This window comes from Lithobates pipiens, unplaced genomic scaffold (assembly GCF_037356315.1).
Source record: "Lithobates pipiens isolate NorthernLeopardFrog02 unplaced genomic scaffold, aLitPip1_a1.2 Scaffold_23, whole genome shotgun sequence".
Lineage (NCBI taxonomy): Eukaryota > Metazoa > Chordata > Amphibia > Anura > Ranidae > Lithobates > Lithobates pipiens.
Window position 1 is genome coordinate 11100507 of NW_027507785.1, and position 21342 is coordinate 11121848.

At 44.2% G+C, this 21342-nt stretch overlaps 2 protein-coding genes across 3 annotated transcripts in view; one reads left to right on the plus strand and one right to left on the minus strand.

Annotated features, from left to right (window-relative positions):
* LOC143927195 (ecto-ADP-ribosyltransferase 5-like) overlaps positions 1-21342 on the plus strand; it is a 425121-nt gene that overhangs the window by 149037 nt on the left and 254742 nt on the right. The gene's annotated exons all lie outside the window — the stretch shown is intronic.
* Positions 1-21342, minus strand: part of LOC143927194 (ecto-ADP-ribosyltransferase 5-like) — a 157791-nt gene that overhangs the window by 52477 nt on the left and 83972 nt on the right. For both annotated transcript variants that reach the window (XM_077451170.1, XM_077451171.1), the window contains exon 3: positions 20374-21058. In XM_077451170.1, the coding sequence (XP_077307296.1) occupies positions 20374-21058 (685 nt within the window). The remainder of the gene's footprint in view (positions 1-20373; positions 21059-21342) is intronic.

The following is a 21342-nucleotide window of genomic DNA, read 5'->3' on the forward strand; positions in this document are numbered from 1 at the left end:
TACTTCTACTATCACACCCTGGGATAGTAACTGATCTAAGGCCAGAAATAGCGGTTTTTGCTTTACTGGACCCCTGGGGATCCTTAACCTTAGGAAAAGAGAAGGTGGAATCTCCTGAAACTCTAGCTTGTAGCCCAGAGATACTGAAGAGATCACCCACTTGTCCTGGATCTCTTTCCGCCAGGCTCCTGCAAACTGCGGGCGCCTTCCCCCCACTCTGCCGAGCGGGGGCGCCCCTTCACAAGGAAGTTCTTGGGCTTTGCTTGGCTGGTTTTTGCCCCCAAGTCTTTTCCTGCCCCTGGGCTCTGCCTTGAGCCTTTCTAGTAGAGGAGGGCTGAGAAGGCCATTGCCACTGCTTAGAGCTTGATGCTTCGGGAGAGAGAGCACGCCTGAATGACGGACATTGGCTCTTTTTGATTGGAAGGGGAGTAGATTTTACCCCCTGAAATATTTTGGACGAATTTATCCAATTCTTCTCCAAACAAACGTTCCCCTTTAAACGGGAACCCAATCAAATGCTTCTTGCATGACAGCTCAGCTGCCCAACTCTTTAGCCATAGGGCCCTTCGCATGTGTACCAACATGAGGGACAAACGTGATGCTTGTTGGACAGAATCCAAAATCACATCAATCATAAAGCACAGAATATGAGGCAGTTCTGCATAATTTTCCACTTCCTCACTGGGAAGGATCCCAAGCATCTGCTTAACCTGTTCCTTGAGGAACTGACACAACCCCACGGCTGCGACTGTAGGTTGCACCACAGCGCCAGTCATGGAAAAGGAGGCTTTTAATAAGGTTTCCAGCTTCTTATCAGTTGGATCCTTTAAATACCTGCGCAATATCCAAAGGACAAGTCAGGTTTCATTCACGCAAGAAACAGCCGCATCAACAGATGGGACCCCCCACTTCTTGGCGAAACTTTCCTCCAGAGGATAATGCAAAGAAAACCTTTTTAGGAGGAGCAAACAGTTTATTGGGATGTCCCCAATCCTTATACAACAACTCATCCATTAAGGGATGGATTGGGAAGGAATAGGCAGTCTGTGGGGCTTTCCTGACTCCCAGGGAAGAAACAGAGGATGTAGCGACTTCAGCAGCCGGCATTCTGAATGTGGTACGCACCAATTCAGTATAAAACTGCACCTGCTTTCTGAGTGCTTGGGAGGAGGGGACTATCTCCTCTTCCTCTGATTCATCCGACTGCTCATGATCCCCATCCTAAGATAGGGATCGCTCCTCATTTTCAGAAAAATCATCTGAGAGAGGAATTTCAGCAGAGGGGATCTACCCCTTTTCATGCTATATTTCAGGGAAGCAGTAATAAAATTCATTATTTTCTCTTCAAAACCCTCCAATGTAGCCCTAAGGGAGTATCTCAGTGACATAAACCGGGGCTGACACATTAGGAGAGGCTGCAAAACCTGACAGGTGCACTGACTCGTCTAGAGAGGCTGGCTCCAGTCTTGCAGGGGGGGATGGTAACTTACAGGAACTCTTTTAGAACCCCTGGACCTAGGCAGTGATTTACCAGTGCCTTTGCTACCTCCCCCTGAAACCCTCATACGAGGAGACATAGTCCTAAGGTATAAAGCAGAGGTACTAGTACAAGTGCAATCACTGTTGTGCTTAAAGTCTCACAATAATATATATATGCTTAAACTGCACAACCTGATGCTGAGTAGGTGTCTTAGGTTTGCCTGGATCCAATCCCCTGGGATGCTTACTGCCCACAGCTCCTGTGTCTTCCACTTACAGCCCCCTGGCGCTCTGGACTTTTTACAAACTGCCGCCTGGCGCCTGTGCATTACAGCGCCGTGCACACCAACGTGCACGGCTCACAACCACACTCCCCCCTCCTCCATTAGGCCGGGAACGCACCCGGTGCACGTGCACACGCCCGCGTGCGTGCACGAGGACTGCGGGATCCAGGGGGGGAAGGAGAACCCCAAACGGGGCTGCGTGGGACCCCCAAACTATGTGGGACCTCTGTTTACCTTGATGTGGCAGGGACTGTAATGGAGATGTGAGTCAGCTGGAGAACCAGGCTTCACTGAGCGTGTGTACTGAAAGGCATGTAAGTATGCATCAGGCTGCTCTTACTCCCTCTAATGGTGGAAACCAGGTAAGACATACAACTACTCATAATGAAGAAATCCATATATATATATATATATATATATATATATATATATATATATATATATAGGATTAACTTCCCTTACCTGTCCTCGCCGCAGGAATTGCTGAACCAGACAAATTCCAGCCTTCACCCATCACGGCGGGTATTGTTAGCCAACCTTCAGGTTTATCTGGGGCTATTTCTCGGAAGAACCACCTACCTGGGCCATGTAGAAAGCTCTGCCAGAAACTTTCGTGCGCTCTGTATAAACAGTACACCAAGTCTGGTTTTCCCAGAGCCCAGTCTTCCAATGGAGAGGACTTACAGGCAAAACCTCGCTTCTTCAGCTGACAAGGCCCGGGTACCATACCATCTTGGGAGTCAAATATCGGCCGAGGTATGGATCTGGTTTGTTGTAGCCCTTCGGCCCTCGCAGGGACCTGCATAGAGCTAAGTTTTTACGTGACCATCACCATAGACACTGGCGAAAAAACTGAGGTGCCTCCCAGATGGGAGGGGTTATATAGGGGAGGAATTCTCCTTAATTGGGGTCAACCAGTGTCCAATCACCAGAGGTGCCTATATAACCCACTATGTAATGAAGCTCCTGTGTCCCGTGATGTATGATCAAGAAAAATAATTACACTAGAATTGTAGATGAGATTATTAACCTTACTACCACTGATATAGGTTTATTAAGTGAAGAAATGTCTCAGATTAAAAAAGAAGTATTAGAGCACAGATTAACGCTGAATTATCTCACTGCAGCTCAAGGTGGGATGTGTAAGTTATTTTGCACCGACTGTTGTATATACATTTCTGATAATGAGGACAATATTAACCACTTCGCATCCAGGCCAATTCTAACATTTCTCTCCTACATGTAAAATTTCTAATTTTTTTGCTAGAAAATTACATAGAACCCCAAACATTATATATGTTTTTTTAGCAAAGACCCTAGAGAATACATTGGCGCTCGTTGTAACTTTTTATCTCGCACGGTATTTGCGCAGCAATTTTTCAAACACGTTTTTTCAGAAAAAAAACAGTTTCATGTTTAAAAAAAAAAAACAGTAAAGTTAGCCCAATTTTTTTGCATAATGTGAAAGAGAAGGATACGCCGAGTAAATAGATACCCAACATGTCACGCTTCAAAATTGCACGCGCTTGTGGAATGGTGCCAAACTTTGGTATTTAAAAATCCCCATTCATGGTTACATATTTTGGGTTACAGAGGAGGTCTAGGGCTAGAATTATTGCTCTCGCTCTAACGTTCGTGGCGATACCTCACATGTGTGGTTTGAACACCGTTTTCATATGTGGGCGGGACTTACGTATGCGTTTGCTTCTGTGTGCGAGTTCGCGGGGACAGGGGCGCTATAAAATTATTATTTTTTTTATTGTTAATTTTATTTTTATTTTTTTAGTTTTACACTTAAAAAAAAAAAAATTGATGACTTTTATTCCTATTACAAGGAATGTGGCACGATCGGACCTATTTACAAAGATATATGGGGTCAATAAGACCCCATATCTCACCTCTAGGTTGGGAAGAATAAAAAAACAAAACAAACAAAAAAATGATCCTGGCTTCCTAGCCAGATCGGCGCCGTTAATTTGAATACCGAGGCCGGGCGTGATATCATAACATCGCACCAGGCCTCCAAACAATCATAGAGACTCCGGGGACAATCTAGTCCACCGGAAATCTCTATGGTTACTTGCTGGGGCCGGCGGATCCTGTAGAAGCACCGTCCCCTCACGCCGCCCGTAAGAGCGATCAAGCGGCGGAACAGCCGCTATGATCATTCTTATGGTGCAGGGAATCGCCGGCTGAAAACGGCAATATCTGAATGATGTCTGTGGCCTCAGGCATCAATTAGATATAACCACTGAAAGCCCATGACGTCAATAGACGTAGTGTGGGCACCAAGTGGTTAAAGGGCATCTTGCTAAGATAAGGAAACTACAGAATAAGGCCAGAGATATTGCTAAAGATGGATGGAACCCCTTTAAGGCGTTAGGAGGTTTTGGTGACTTTTTATATGGTATAGCAACATGGTTACAGAAACTAGGCGCTTACATTGCGATGTTCCTATTTCTCATATTTGTTATTTACTGCCTCATCAGGCTGTGCCTCCATGTGACAACCCGCTGTACCGAAAAATGGTCCACCAGCCCTGATAAACCCATTATTGTGAGAAAGTTAGGAGAGAGCTGAACAGGACGCCGTCTCTCTGCGCCGATGTAACAGGAGTTGCCAGCAATCGGCTGAATGTAACGCGGAGAAGAATGGTGTCAAATAAACAAAAGGAGGGAAATGACATGGACATTCACCGTACTGTTCATTTAACCACTTCAATACCGAGCACTTATACACCTTCCTGCCCAGACGAATTTTGAGCTTTTAGCTCTATCGCACTTTGAATGGCAATTGCGCGGTCATGCTACACCGTACCCAAGCTAAACTTTTATCATTTTGTTCCCACAAATACAGATTTCTTTTGGTGGTATTTGATCACCTCTGGGATTTTTATTTTCTGCTAAACAAGGCCAAAAATTTTGAAAAAAATATTTTTTTAGTTTTATTTACCAAACTTTGTAAATAAGTAAGTTTTCTCATTCACTGATGGGCACTGACGGGGCCGCAGTGACTGGCACTGATGGGCACCAATGATGTGGCACAAATGAAGTGGCACTGATATGCGACACAGATAGACACTGATAGGTGGCACAAATAGGCACTGATAGGTGGCACGGATTGTCATGGATAGGTGGCACGGATTGGCATGGATAGGTGGCATGGATAGGTGGCATGGATGGGGATGGATAGGCAGCACAAATGGGCTTGGATGGGCACTGATGGGCAGCATGGATGGACACTGATAGGCGGCATAGATGGGCACTGATAGATGGCATGGATGGGCACTGATAGGCGGCACGGATGGGCATTGTAGTGTACAGTATTGTATAGGGATGGATGCCAATCAGTGCCAAACAATAATGCATGGCAATCAGTGATGCCCATTGTGGGCACTAATTGGTATCCATTATGGACATTGATTGACATCCATTGTGGGCACTGACTGGCATCCCTGGTGGGATAGGGGGGCATACCTGGTGCTGGGCATCCCTGGTGGCGTCCCTGGTGGTCCATTGAGGGCATCCTTGGGGGGGGGGGCTGCGCTCATAATCGATCAGCACAGACCCTCCCTGTCAGAGGAGCAGCCGATCGGCTCTCCTCTACTCGCTTCTGACAGACGCGAGTGAGGAAAAGCCGATCACCAGCTCTTCCTGTTTACACTGTGATCAGCCGTGATTGGACGTGAAGCGACTCTTTACCGAGATTGTAGTTGCGGTGTGTCAGACTAACACACCGCAACAATGATCGCCGTGATGCGCGCCCCTGGGAGCGCGCAGCAGCTTAATATCCTGATCACGTCATATGACGTCTGGTCAGGATATTAAAACCACTTTGCCACTGTCATTTTGCTATATGGCGGGCGGCAAGTGGTTAAGCACAAGAGACTCCATTTTGTTCTGACTGCTGAAATGTGTCCTGTAACCTTCACCTAATACACAGACGCATCTCCTACTAAACGCTCTCTACTCCCCCCTCCCTTCTCAGGCTGGGTTCACACCGCTGCGGGGGGAGAACCGGATGTGATTCGCACAGCAAATCACATCCGATCTCCGTAGCACTGCGAGTTCAGCCATACAGATAGTATGGCTGAACTCGCAGCTGTCCCGCAGCAAACTCGCACAGGACCCTTTTTTGGGTCCGCAACGGAATCGGATCGCATGGGGGTTCACACCATGCGATCCGATTCCTGTGCGAGTCGGCAGATCGCACTGCGATATGCCGACGGATCTGGGGGTGTCATTAACATAACATTGACACCCCCAGCCGTCCGCATAGGGCAGTGTGAACTGCCGGCGGGAGGTGAGCGATGCGGGAAAACGCCGCGGATTCGCGGCGTTCCCGCATCGCAATAGTGTGAACCTAGCCTCAGTGTTTTACTTTTGCAATTGTTCTATTCGCTAGCTTTTAATAACATATTTCTATTTGTTCGTTTTTAATAACATCTCACACCACCCCTCTCTTATCTATGTATAAAATAACATGTAATAATAAATTTTGACACTGAACGGACATTTTAAACACAGTGATTGAGTCCTGTGAATCTGTTCCTGCAGCTGCAGTATTAACTTTGTTTTAGAGTCCCAATCAGAAATTAGTCATAACAATGATATACATGTGTGTAGAGAAATCATTACTTCTCTGAATCTGGTTACTATGCAGTGTGCACCACACTTTGGTTGCTGTTACACTCCAGATGATGCTATTTAAGCTCTATACATGATTACCGGTGTAGTACCCTAATTATTTATTTAATACCTATAGGGATACTCGTCTAAGCCCTTGTACACACGGTCGGAGAATCCGTCGGAATGCGTCTTATCGGACCGTGTCGTCAGATAATCCGACTATGTGTGGTATGCATCGGACTGATTCCGTCCGAATATCCGTCCGACCCAATTTTCCAACATGTTGGAAATATTTCCCGACCAACTGGGCCAGTCGGACGTAATCCGATCATGTGTAGAACATTTTGATCGGACCAAGTGCCACGCATGCTCAGATCAAATTCCTACATCAAAGCTATTGGCTACTAGCCTGAATGTAGTCCCATCGTAACGAAATTACGTCATCACGTTCTGAAAGATCGGATTTTTCGCCAACTTGGCCCGACCGTGTGTATGCAACAGTTTCGGACACAATCCGTCTGACTAAATCCGACGGGCAAAATCCGACGGATTTGGTTGGCAAAATCTCCGACCGTGTGTACGTGGGCTATAACTATTCTTGTATTTTACAATACTCTGACACTCTCTTTCTTTACTTCCTTTTTTCTTGATATGGGGAATCTAGAGGACTTATCCTCATACGGCCATATTATGATGTCCTTTTGTGGGGGATCTGGTTTTGCATTGGATTTGGCTGCAGTTGGAGGGCTTATTGGACTGCTTGGTGATCCGGAGACCAGAGAGGGGCTACTTGTCCGCATTACATGTACACTGTTTGTAAAATAGAATTTGGATACTGGAACACCCATGTTGTGTATGGTCAGTGCATATGCTTTCAAATTATAGCAAATGTAACTAGATGATGCATTATAGAATGTTTCTATTAGGACAGTATATACATGTAATTAATTTTTGTTTGATTTCAGATGTGTGTTATGTTTTATGTCAATCGCACACACCCCTGAGGAAGAGAAAGCAACATAAGCAAAAGCCTTGAAACGCGTTGGTTATATATGTGCTGCATTGTTGCATAGTGCAGCGCAATAAGTGTGATTTGCATCAAATGCACAATTCAATATGTATGATGTGTTTTCCAGTTTCCTGTAAAGATTCATGTATAGGATTGTACTTTTATTTTGTATGTTCTCATATATTTTTTTAATATCACTATTATTAAAAATTATACTTTTTAATACATGCCTTATATTTCATTGGCGACTCACCCTATTTGAAAGCCCCCCCCCCCCCCCCATAGAGGAGAAAACCTGTTTTCAATTTTCTAATTACTTGCATATAAGCCTTCAAAATAAGCACTTTTTCCTGTTTGGCTCCCATAGACTTCAATGGGGTTCGCGGTTCAGGTTAGAACTTTTCTACTGTTCGGGAGTTCAGCCCATGTCTACTGAAGTACATCTGAAACCAAAACTTTTTTTTCTGAAAAGGAAACATGGTATGATGATGGTTTTTTTTTTTTTTTGTAATTTTGTGCCATTGGAAAGAATTCCTATCAATTGCTTTCCTGGAGAGTCATAAAAGGTGAGACAAAATCTTCCTAAAGTGATAGGAAATCCAAAATTTTACAGGTGTCCCCATTGGAAGATTTCCACTCCCTTTCCTGTTTTGGTGATCAGGGCCGGGCCAAGGGGTTGACTTAAGAGTTGGCTTCCTTGGGCATTTCAACAGGAGAGGGGCACAAAAAAAAAACCGAGGACCTGCAACCTATGGTGTTGAGGAAGTTCTTGGAGGACTGTATTTTGTAGACGTGTGCAGAATGAATAAATTTGTTTTGATTCCTTCTTTAAATAATTTTATTTAGTTAAATTTGTTTAAGCCCAGGTTCCCACTGAGCTGCGGGAATGAAGCTGTGCGAGTTCAGCCGAACTCGCACGATTTCACTCCCGCTTGTCAGTCCCAATTTCGGCAGCAATTTCAGAGACATCTGTGCGGGTTTCTGCTACCGTTTGTTCCAGATGTAATTTTGTTGATGTAAATTGGCTTCACATGTTCTGGAGCTGCCCGGGACTGTCCTCTTACTGGAGAGATCTGTTCGTTTTTTATGAGAACCAGCTAACACTTCCTAGACTATGCAAAACTCATAAATAAACACCTTTAAAAAAAAAAAAATGCGGCATTCGTTATTTTGGATAATTTGGAACTTCGGATAAATTTTGAATTCGTTACCTTCATAAACAGCCAAATTTGAAAGGGAATTCCAATACTTATAATTTAATAGTCGGTTATTATTAGTTAGTTAGTTATTTCAAGCTTTCAGATTTTCAAATTTCCGAGTTTTCAAATTTGTGATTTTGCAAATTTGCAAATTTCCAAACACTGCATCTAAACAAATGTAACATAACAAATTAAATTTTTTCCGAAGTTACGAAATTATTCGAAATAACGATTTTCGATCATGAAGAATGAAACTGAAAAACGAAAAAAAAAACACGTATGAAATGAAAACTAACACATTTTTCGGCAGTGCCCACGTCTAATTTTCATGATGTAAATACTTTTTAACATCAAAAACATTTGCTCAGTAGACATGTGCGTTTTTTTTTTTGTTATTCGGAAATTCGGATGTATCCAAATTTCCAAATTACAATAATTATGCATTTAAACTAATCCGAAATGACAAATCAAAATTCCGGACGAAATTCAAATTCAAATCTTTTTTCGAATTGAATTTGAATTTTCAAAGAGAAATTGAATACAAAATAAATGAAAAGAATTGAAAAGAATAGAATATTATAGAGTAAAACAGAACACAATAAAATTACAAAAACAAGATAGAATAGAAAAAGAATAGAATACAAAAAAAAGGTATAGAATATAAAATAAAAGAATAGACCAAAACAGAACAAAATAGATTAGAATATAAAAGATTAGACTAAAACAGAACAAAATAGAATAGAAACTAAAAGAATAGAATAAAACGGAGCAGAAAATAAAGGAATAGAATAAAATATAAAGAACATAACCATCTTCTGAAGTTAGAATTTCAAATAGTCTTTCTTCTTTTTCTTCTCTTTTTTATTGTTGTCTGATTCTTCTTTCGGATGTGGTGGGCTGGGGGTGCGGTGGAGGAGAGGAGGAGATTTCTCTTTTCTTTCCCTTTCCCCCTTTCCTCTTCTCCTCCCCCATCCGTCTACGAGACATGGTGGAGCAGGGGAGTTGTTGGTGGTGGGGGGGGGAGGGGGGAGGGGTTTGGGAGGAATGAATAAGAAAGAAATCCGTTTTTCTATGTGCTTGGCTTATCCGCCATCGCTGGTTTGTCCCCACACCCGCCCCGGTGCACGACGCCCTCTCCCTCTTATAGGGTGTGCCCCGTTTGGCACTGTGGACGGGTTCAGGACATATTTGTCCTTCAAATTTTATTGTTGGATCATCTGGCCTTTTGCCATATGACCCCCTTTTTCATTTCAAATATCCTAGGTTTCTTGCTATGTTGTTATTTTATCCCTTATGGCCCAGTTTAAAAAATGCATTGTTATTGTTGGTTACTCTACTTTGGTACTATGGTACTTTCTCACCATTACTTCTGTGATACTTCTTGACCTCATCTCATATCCCACTATCCCCAACACACTCACAAGATCCATCGTATCTAACCTTGCTCCAAACGTGGGTTTTCATTACGATTCACCCACTCCACTCAAACTCTTACGTATCCCTTCTCAACTGAGAATTAGCTCCCCCTATGTCACCCTTATCGGTAACATATCTCTAACATATCACACTCAATTCTCTCCTAATGGGCCTTAAAGTACTCTCTCACAATGTCCAAGGCTTCAACTCCCCTCACAAACGTAAAAAAGCCTTCCAACACTATAAAAGACTAAAGGCTGACATTATCCTCATGCAGGAAACACATTTTTCAGCCACAAACCACCCAAAATTTTTCGATAAATCTTACAGCCAAATATACTTTACCACATTCCACAACAAAACTAGAGGTGTAGCCATTTTTGTCCGCAACTCTATCATTTTTGACATCCAAAACATCTACAAGGATGAAGATAGCCGCTTCATCATCATAAAGGGTACGATCAATAATCGCCTTGTCACAATTTCATCACTATATGTACCCAATGAATCCCACCACGCTTTTTTCTCCAAATTTTTTGATACCCTGGAGAGATTCAACTCCCCGCACTTGATTATAGCTGGAGACTTAAATATAGCTGCTCACCCTGCTTTAGATAGAAGCAATGCAGCACCATCATCTAAAACCTTTTCTAAATTTATGAACAGAACTCTCAACAGCTTGCAAATGATAGACACATGGAGGGCACATAACATCGGCATTAGAGAATACACTCACTACTCTTACCCTCACAACTGTTATGCCCGCCTTGATTACATATATTGCACACCCATCCTACTCGCAAACTCATCCAAAGCGCTTATCCACTCCTGCCCATGGTCGGATCATAATATAGTCTCGATCGATTTCTCCTACATAGGTCTACCCCCAACCCCTTTTAACTGGCGTCTAAATGACTCACTACTAACAGACCCCTCCAACATCCAAAAGATCTCTACCCATATTGAAAATTACTTTCTAGATAACTCTACAGACGATGTATCTCCCACGACTCTTTGGTCAGCACATAAAGCAGTCTTAAGGGGCCACCTCATTCACATAGCTGCAACCAAAAATAAAGAGAGACTTACAACAATTAAGTGCCTTACCAGAGATCTAGATCTCTTATACCAAAAAATACATTTCTTGATCATACATCACGGGACACAGGAGCTTCATTACATAGTGGGTTATATAGGCACCTCTGGTGATTGGACACTGGTTGACCCAATTAAAGAGAATTCCTCCCCTATATAACCCCTCCCATCAGGGAGGCACCTCAGTTTTTTCGCCAGTGTCTGGTCGATGGTCACGTAAAACTTAGCTCTATGCGGGTCCCGGCGAGGGCCGAAGGGCTACAACAAACCGGATCCATACCTCGGGCCGATAATTGACTCCCAAGATGGTATGGTACCCGGGCCTCGTCTGCCGAAGACACGAGGTTTTGCCTGTAAGTCCTCTCCATTGGAAGACTGGACTCTGGGACAACCAGACTTGGGGTACTGTTTACTCAGGGCGCCCGTAAGTTTCTGGCAGAGTTTTTTACAAGGCCCAGGTAGGAGAATCTTTTCGTAAGATTCCCAGATACGCCTGAAGGTTGGCTAACAATACCCGCCGTGATGGGTGAAGGCTGGAATTGGTCTGAAATCAGCAATTCCTGCGGCGGGGAACAGGTATGGGAAGTCATCCTATATATTTAATATATGAATGGATTTCTTCATGGTGAGTAGTTGTATGTCTTACCTGGTTTCCACCACTTGAGGGAGTAAGAAGCAAGCCTGATGCATACTTACATGCCTTTCAAACAAACACGCTCAGTGAAATGCCTGGTTCTCCCAGCTATTCACGTTTCCTTGCAGTCCCTGCCACAATATAAGTAAAAAAGGGGTCCCACGCAGATCGGGGGGTCCCAGGTCACTCCTTTTGGGTTCCCCTTCCCCCCCCCGGATCCCGCGGTTCTCGTGCACGCGCGCGGGCGCGTGCACGCGCGCCGGGCGCGCTCCCGGCCTAATAGGGAAAGGAGGGGTGTGGTTGCCAGCTGTACACAATCAAGTGCTCCAGACTGCAATGCAGGCGCCAAAACGGCCGTTTTTAAAAGCCCAGAGCGTCAGGGGACTGTAAGGTGAGACACAGGAGCTGTGGGCTGTAAGCATCCGTGGGATTGGATCCAGGCGAACCTTAAGACACCTACTCGGCATCATATTGTGCAGTTAAGCTTATATTGATTTATTGTGAGACTTTAAGCACAACAAAGTGATTGCATTTTACACTAGTAACTCTGCTTTGTAGCTCAGTACTATGTCTCCTCGTAAGAGGGTTTCAGGGGCAGGTAACAAAAGCACTGGCAGGTCACCGCCTGGTTCCAGGGGTTCTAAAAGTGCATGCAGATTACCATCCCCCTCTGCAAGAGTGGAGCCTGCATCTCAAGACGAGTCAGTGCCCCTTTCAGGCTTTGCAGCCTCTCCTAATGTCGCAGCCCCGGTCTATGTCACTGAGGACTCCCTTAGGGCTTCATTGGAGAGTTTTGAAGGGAGGATAATGAATTTTATTTCTGCTTCCCTAAAAGATAGCAAGAAAAGGGGTAGATCCCCTCCCTCTGCTGAAATCCCTCTCTCAGACAGCTGCTCTGAAAATGAGGAGAGATCCCTATCTTTGGAAAGGGATCATGAGCAGTCGGATCAGTCAGAGGATGAGGAGTCAGTCCCCTCCTCCCAGGCACTCAGAAAGCAGGTGCAGTGTTACACTGAATTGGTGCGTACCACGTTCAGAATGCCAGCTGCTGAAGTCGCTACATCCTCTGTCTCTTCCCTGGGAGTCAGGAAAGCTCCACAGACTGCTTGTTCCTTCCCAATTCATCCTTTAATGGCTGACTTGATGTATAAGGACTGGGGACATCCCGATAAACTGTTTACTCCTCCCAAGAGGTTTTCTATGTATTATCCCGTGGAGGAAAGCTTCACCAAGAAATGGGGGGCCCCACCTGTGGATGCTGCTATCTCTTGTGTGAATAAAAACCTAACTTGTCCTTTGGATAATGCGCAGGTATTTAAGGACCCAGCTGACAAAGGGCTGGAAACCTTGTTAAAAGCCTCCTTTTCCATGGCCGGCGCTGTGGTACAACCTACAGTCGCAGCCGTGGGGTTGTGTCAGTTCCTTAAGGAACAGGTTAAACAGATGTTTGAACTCCTTCCTAATGAGGAAGTAGAGAAATATGCAGAGATGCCTCACATCTTATGTTTCATAATTGATGCGATTTTGGATTCTGTCCAACAAGCATCACGTTTGTCCCTCATGTTGGTACACATGCGTAGGGCTCTATGGCTAAAAAATTGGGCTGCTGAAATGTCATGCAAAAAGCATTTGACTGGGTTCCCGTTTAAAGGGGAACGGTTGTTTGGAGAAGAATTAGATAAATTCGTCCAAAATATTTCGGGAGGTAAATCTACACTCCTTCCAGTCAAGAAGAGTAAACGTCCTTCATTCAGGCGTACTCTCTCTCCCGAAGCGTCGAGCTCTAAACAGTGGCGACGGCCTTCTCAGCCCTCCTCGGCTGCAAAGCCTCAGGGCCGAGCCCAGGGACAGAAAGAGACTTGGGGGCGGAAGCCTGCCAAGCAGACCTCCAAGACATCCTTGTGAAGGGGCGCCCCCGCTCGGCGAGTGGGGGGAAGGCTCCTGCAGTTTGCAGGCGCCTGGCGGGTAGAGATTCAGGACAAACGGGTGATCTCTTCAGTATCTCTGGGCTACAGGCTAGAGTTTCATGAGATTCCACCTTCCCGTTTTCTAAGGTCAAGGATCCCCAGGGATCCGATAAAGCAGAAACCGCTATTTCTGGCCTTAGATCAATTACTATCCCAAGGTGTGATAGTAGAGGTGAGCCCGAAAGATCAGGGTTCAGGTTTCTATTCGAATCTCTTCACCGTTACAAAACCAAACGGAAGTGTCAGACCTATCTTGGATCTGAGAGACTTAAACCGGTTTCTACACATCCAGACCTTCCGGATGCAGTCAATACGCACTGTGGTCTCCTCCCTGCAAGGAGGAGAATTCATGGCATCAATAGATATCAAAGACACATATCTCCATGTGCCAATATTTCCCGCACACCAGAAGTTTCTGAGGTTCGCGGTAGAGCAGCGCCATTTTCAATTTGTGGCCCTGCCGTTCGGCCTAGCCACGGCCCCTCGAGTCTTCACGAAGATTCTAGACCCTCTCTTAGCAATCTTAAGAGTTCAGGGCATAGCCGTCATGGCTTACCTAGACGACTTGCTTCTCGTAGAGAGAACTGCAACATGCCTAAGTCGCAGCGTCACCAAAACGCTAGAACATTTGGGCCGCCTAGGTTGGATTATAAACCTAGAAAAGTCGTCTTTACAACCGACCACCAGGTTGGATTACCTGGGTCTGATTATCGACACCGCTCAGGGCAGGGTGTTCCTTCCAAAGCCAAAGGCCTTGGCCATTGGAGATCTAGTGCGCCTGATTCTGGGCAGAAGATTCTCCTCCATTCGGTTGTACATGAGACTGTTGGGAAAGATGGTCGCCTCTTTCGAGGCCGTTCCATTTGCCCAGTTCCACTCAAGGCCCCTGCAAAGATGCATCCTTGCGATTTGGAACAGGAAGCCCCAATCCCTGGATCTTCCTATGCGTCTATCCCCTCGGGCACGCAAAAATCTTGTCTGGTGGTTACAGACCAAAAATTTGCTGAAAGGCAAAACCTTTCTTCCCCTCTCATGGAAGATTGTCACCACGGATGCCAGCCTGACAGGCTGGGTAGCCGTGTTGCAGGAAACATGCTCGCAGGGAAAATGGTCTGCGACCGAAAGTCTGCTGCCCATAAATGTCTTGGAGATTCGGGCAATTTACATGGCACTCAGAGAGTGGTCTCACAGACTGCGAGGTTTCCCAGTTCGGATTCAGTCCGACAATGCCACCGCAGTGGCTTACATCAATCACCAGGGCGGTACCAGAAGTCTGGTGGCCCAAAAGGAGGTGAATCGCATACTTGTCTGGGCAGAAGAGCATGTTCCGTGCCTCTCTGCAGTCTTCATTCCAGGAGTGGAGAATTGGCAGGCAGATTATCTCAGCCGCCAGCAGTTGTGCCCAGGAGAATGGGCTCTGCACCCCGATGTGTTTCAAGACATATGTCACAAGTGGGGCACTCCAGACGTGGATTTGTTTGCGTCCAGATTCAACAGGAAACTGGACAACTTTGTGTCAAGGACAAGAAATGCACTTGCTCAGGGGTCAGATGCTCTGACAGTTCCCTGGGATCAGTACAATCTGATCTATGCCTTCCCCCCGAACCCGCTGTTATCGAGGTTCTTGGGAAGGGTCAAGAGGGAGACGAAGCCGGTCCTTCTAGTGGCCTCGGCTTGGCCCAGGCGACCATGGTTCGCAGAAATCATGAAGTTGGCAGTGGGCAGGTCATGGACCCTCCCTCTCCGGCCAGATCTGCTCTCACAGGGTCCAATTTACCACCCTGCTTTACGCAGTCTGAATTTGACGGTCTGGCTGCTGAGACCCACATTTTGAGAGGCCGTGGTCTTTCGGGGCCAGTCCTCTCCACTCTGGTCAATGCCAGAAAACCGGCCTCCAGGCGTATCTATTACAAGATCTGGAGGGCATATGTTTCCTGGTGTGAACCCAGGAGATGGCATCCTAGAAGGTATGTCCTTAGCAGAATCTTGGCCTTTCTCCAATCAGGCCTTGAAATGAATTTGGCCATAAGCACCATCAAGGTGCAGATTTCGGCCCTATCGGTCTTTTTTCAAAGATCGCTTGCATCACATTCCCTAGTACGGGCTTTTATCCAGGGGGCTATGCGGATGAGACCGCCAGTCAAACCTCCGGTATGCCCTTGGGATCTGAATTTGGTTCTCTCGGCCTTAGAAGCCCAACCATTTGAACCTCTGCATCTGGCTTCTTTAACTCTCCTGACAAAGAAGCTGGTGTTCCTAGTAGCCATATCCACGGCTAGAAGGGTATCAGAATTGGCAGCTCTTTCCTGTAAAGAGCCCTATTTAATTATCCATAAGGACCGAGTGGTCATGCGTCCCAACAGGTCCTTTCTACCTAAGGTAGTTTCAGGTTTTTACCTGAATCAGGATGTAATCCTACCATCCTTTTTTTCCAAACCCTCAGTCCACAGAGGAAGAATCCTTACACACTTTAGATGTGGTTAGAGCAATCAGTCTTTATCTTCAGGCAACTGCTCAGATAAGAAAGACTGACTGTTTATTTATTCTGCCAGAAGGCCCTAAAAGGGGGTCAGGCAGCGTCAAGGTCCACTCTTTCGAGGTGGATCAGACAGGTTATTTCTCAGGCCTATGACTTAAAGGGGAAGATTCCTCCTTTTCAGGTGAAAGCGCACTCTACTAGGGCTGTAAGTGCTTCTTGGGCAGTGCATCACCAGGCCTCCCTGGCTCAGATCTGTAAGGCTGCGACTTGGTCATCAGTCCACACATTCACCAGACTCTATCAGGTGGATGTCAGAGGGCAGGAGGATATCGCCTTTGGGCGCAGTGTACTGCAGGCTGCAGTTTAGGTCCTCAGGTCCCTGGCGGTCTAGATTCATGATCTGTGTCTCCCTCCCCTCAACCTGAGCATTGCTATGGGACATCCCACTATGTAATGAAGCTCCTGTGTCCCGTGATGTATGATCAAGAAAATAGGATTTTTATATACAGCTTACCTGTAAAATCCTTTTCTTGAGAGTACATCACGGGACACAGGGCTCCCGCCCCTCTTGGGTTTTACGTGGTTTCTTATTGCTTTGCTACAAAACTGAGGTGCCTCCCTGATGGGAGGGGTTATATAGGGGAGGAATTCTCTTTAATTGGGTCAACCAGTGTCCAATCACCAGAGGTGCCTATATAACCCACTATGTAATGAAGCTCCTGTGTCCCGTGATGTACTCTCAAGAAAAGGATTTTACAGGTAAGCTGTATATAAAAATCCTATTTTTTCACCATCACAAGAAATTCATAGTCAGATTCAAGAAAAACGTCAACAACTTGACACTATTTTATCTGCAAACACTGAAAAGGCCCTACGATATTCTAAAGCTAAATTCCTACTACATGGCAACTCCGCATCTACGATGTTCGCACGAAAACTCAAACAAGATATTAACCCACCACATTTATATAAATTGCGCGATAACAATGGCAACATAGTTACTCACCCCCAAGAAGTTATGGAAATCTTCACGGCTTTCTATAAAAATCTACTTTCTGACCCAAGCCCCCATCCTCAAACCCCACCCCTTGATTGGATAAACAACCTACACCTCCCATCCCTTACGAATGATCAAATTAATTCATTAAAAGACCCCTGCACGGTTCCTGAAATCACAAAAATCATCAAATCCCTTAAAACTACCACTGCCCCAGGCCCTGACGGCTACACATCTTCCTACTATAAAAAATTCACTCCCCTCCTTGCTCCCAAATTAACTAACCTATTCAATTATATTCTTCAGGGTAACCAGTTCCCCGAGGAAATGCTCCTGGCCAACATGTCCTTGATCCCCAAGCCACATAAAGATCATACCCTTCCACAAAATTTTCGTCCAATATCCGTTCTAAATAACGACCTAAAAATATTTGGCAGACTGTTGGCTGATAGACTCGCAGCAGTCATAAACAATCTCATTCACATAGACCAGACCGGATTTATTCCTAACCGTCAAATAGTTGACAATATTAGACTTGTCACCAACATCATACAAGATGCCAATCTTCATTCTAAACCAGTTTGTCTCCTCAGTCTAGATATTCATAAGGCTTTTGACAGCGTCAATTGGTCCTACCTTAATCTTCTTCTCCCCAAATTCGGAATCCCTGACAAATTTCTACATGGCTTTAACGCCCTCTACCACTCCCCACACACCAGGATCAAAATACCTGGTATAAACTCCAAATTTTTCCCTCTTAGTAGAGGCACTAGACAAGGCTGCCCTTTATCCCCCCTCCTATTTGCCTTAGCCATAGAACCCCTTGCCCAAGCCATAAGAAATAACATCAACATTAAAGGATACGTCAAAGGTCCCCATGACTTTAAGTTGAGTTTATACGCCGACGATGCCCTATTATTTCTGTCTGACCCTCTCATTTCTATACCTAATCTTCTCTCTGAACTAAAGGATTTCCAAAAGCTCTCGGGTTTAAGTATTAACATCAGCAAATGTTCAGCCCTTCCCATCAACATCCCCCAAAACATACTACATCTCCTACAACTAAACTTCCCATTCACTTGGACCACAAGCTCATTTAGATATCTCGGTATCCATATCTCCCCCTCTTTCAAATCCCTTTATAAGGAGAACTACCCCCCTTTATTTTCCCACATTAGCTCCCTACTCAATAAATGGTCCACCTACCATATCTCCTTTCTGGACAGAATCTGTGCCATTAAGATGTCCATAGTCCCTAAACTTTTATACTATTTTAGAGCCCTCCCCATAAACGTTCCCAAAACTAGAATTCAATCACTCCAAAGAGAATTAAACAAATTTATATGGGCAAAGAAAAAACCTAGATGTAGCAACTCCCTCATGCACAGACCGCAGGGCCTTGGCGGTCTAGGTCTTCCAAACATCTGGCAATACTTCCTCGCTGCCAGGCTCTCACAAATTTCCCAATGGCATGCCCCTACACATAATATCCCATGGAAAACTTTTGAATCATCTTCAATCCTTCCTCTATACCTACAAGGCCTTTTGTGGTCCGATCAAAGTAACTTTCGCATCTTAAACAAAGCTAAAATGATAGTTGCTCAACTTTTCCAAATTTGGGCAAAGATCAAAGTTCCATTTAACCTTGCCTCTACCACATCCCCACTAACCTCATACTTGGGTGATATGAGATTTTCACAATCAAATGATGTTCATAATCAATATGTTCTATGGTCCAATAACAAACTCTCCACATTGGGCTCCTTTATCTATAAATCATCCTTCCCGACATTCAACACACTTCAAATTAAATATGACCTACCCCCTACGGAACTTACACATTATAACCAAATAAAACAATTCTTTGCCCTTCACTACACCTTACAAACCCTTTCTTCAGAGACACTCTTTGAACATATCTGCTTGCATTCCTCACGAGACATAGGTCTCATCTCACAACTCTATAACCTTTTAAACTCCTCTTCTATCCCGGAAAAATCCGCCCCAATGCTACACTGGGAGGAGGAACTTAACTGTTCTTTCTCCCCAGAACTTTGGAACGAGATGATTGACAATCTCCGGAAAAGCAATAAAGCGATTGCCTTTAGAGAAACCCCTCTCAAGCTATTCTCAAGATGGTATATGACCCCTACCAAAATTCACTCCTTTTATCCCGAAACATCCCCTGACTGCTTCAGGGGATGCACAGAACCAGGCACATTTGCTCATATTTTTTGGAGTTGCCGTCATCTCAAACCCATTGGCAAGCAGCTATCACCAGATTTGAACTATCCTCAAAACACAAAATCTCCCTCACACCACAAATATGCATATTGTACGCCAATGTCCCAAACACACCTGCACCTTGCACTAGACTGCTTCACTCTCTTATTAGCTCGATACAATGGATGATTGCTCTAAATTGGAGAACTAGTTCCCTTCCTTGGCCGCAAGTTTTGAACCGTATGGAGATGCTCAGGTTATCAGAAAGGATTCACCACACCTTACATGATAGTATGCACATTTTCAACAACAAATGGATATACTGGTCCTTACCTTGATCATACTCTTGTATTCCCCCCCGAATCCACCCTTCCCTCTCCAGGATACGTCCATAAAATCGTAATTTTATTATCTGTATCACTTTACCCATCTCTTCTAAGATTTGTACCACCTGCTCTTTGTGTAAATTCCAGTTTGTATTGTCACTAACTTTTTTTTTTTTCTCTATCTATTGAGAAACATTATCTTATGCATTTTATCTGTACTTTCTAACTGACGAATAAAGCTTTTGTAAACAAAAAAAGAATTTCAAATAGAATAGACTTGAGTAGAAAAGAATACAATAGAAAAAAATAATAGAATAGAAAGAATATAACCATCTCCTGAAATTCGAAGTTTTGAATAGAATACATTTGAATAGAATAGAAAAGAATATTATAGAAAATAGAATAATAGATTAGAAAAGAAAATAATAAAATAAACAATTAGAATTTCAAATAGAATTAATTTGAATACAATAGAAAAGAGAAAAAAAATGAATAAAATAGAAAAAAAACAATAGACCATCTTCCAGAAAAAAAAAATAGACAATCTTCCAAAATTCAAATTTCGAATAGAATAAATTTGATTTGAAAATAGAAGGCGCATGAACAGACATGGCCTATGGTGGAATGTGGTCCTCACCTCCTAAGTAAGCGCAGTTGAAATAGCTGCAGAGTTTTCCGGTGCTTTCCAACTCGTACGTGTTTTTATTCTGGTTTATCATGTTAAATGTTTCTGCAACGGGAATGAGATATTCTTGTTCCTCAAAATCTGATAGGTCAGCTATGTCCACACCGTAGCAAGTTAACATGTTGAAAAAGGGGTTTTTCCCAAACCGTTCGGCAGTCGATATTTTTATGGACGAAGATGTAAACCGACCGAAACGCATTTCTTTAGCTACATCTACATCGCCGATCTCTGTCCCTCTGTAGACCTGAGACTTCTTGGCACAGCCTGTTCTCAGCACCTGTAAGGCTCGGGTCAGATAAAAGTGAAGAGCTTTAAAATGGAAATTCTTCATGTACAAATCTCTAGATCCTCCCATGATTGAGACATTTCCATTCAACTGACTGTATATAGGGTATGGATATTCCATTGTGTACAATACAACTGCTATGCCATACTTGTCATCAAAGTTACTTGGAAGGGATAAACCTTTCCTAGTCCAGGCCTGACTTGCTTTTTCCCACATTACAGCAAACTGGTTGTATTTCAGTTCTTCTTCCAGTATTTCCGGCACCTTACGCTCCATCGCATCTTCACAGCCAATGTACTGGTCATCAAATGTATTTGGCCTCATGTCAAAAACTACCACTTGATGGCTCATCTGTGAACAAAATATTTAAAAAATTACTTTGTGGGGAGTTGTGGGTATGTAGGCCCGGGGGGCAGTGAGAGATCAATGACCTTTAGTAGTGGAAAAGATTATCTTTTATATAAGATAAATGTATGGTGTAGGGATTTAGTATTTTCCAAATTCCCTTTTTTTTTTTGTCTGTGACTGACCTGTAGGTAGCTTTTCTTATTTGGCAAATATCCCTAAGCACAGCTTTATTTCTTCTGCCAGATGATATTAACTACTTCCCATCCGGTAAGGGGATCGCGCGCGCG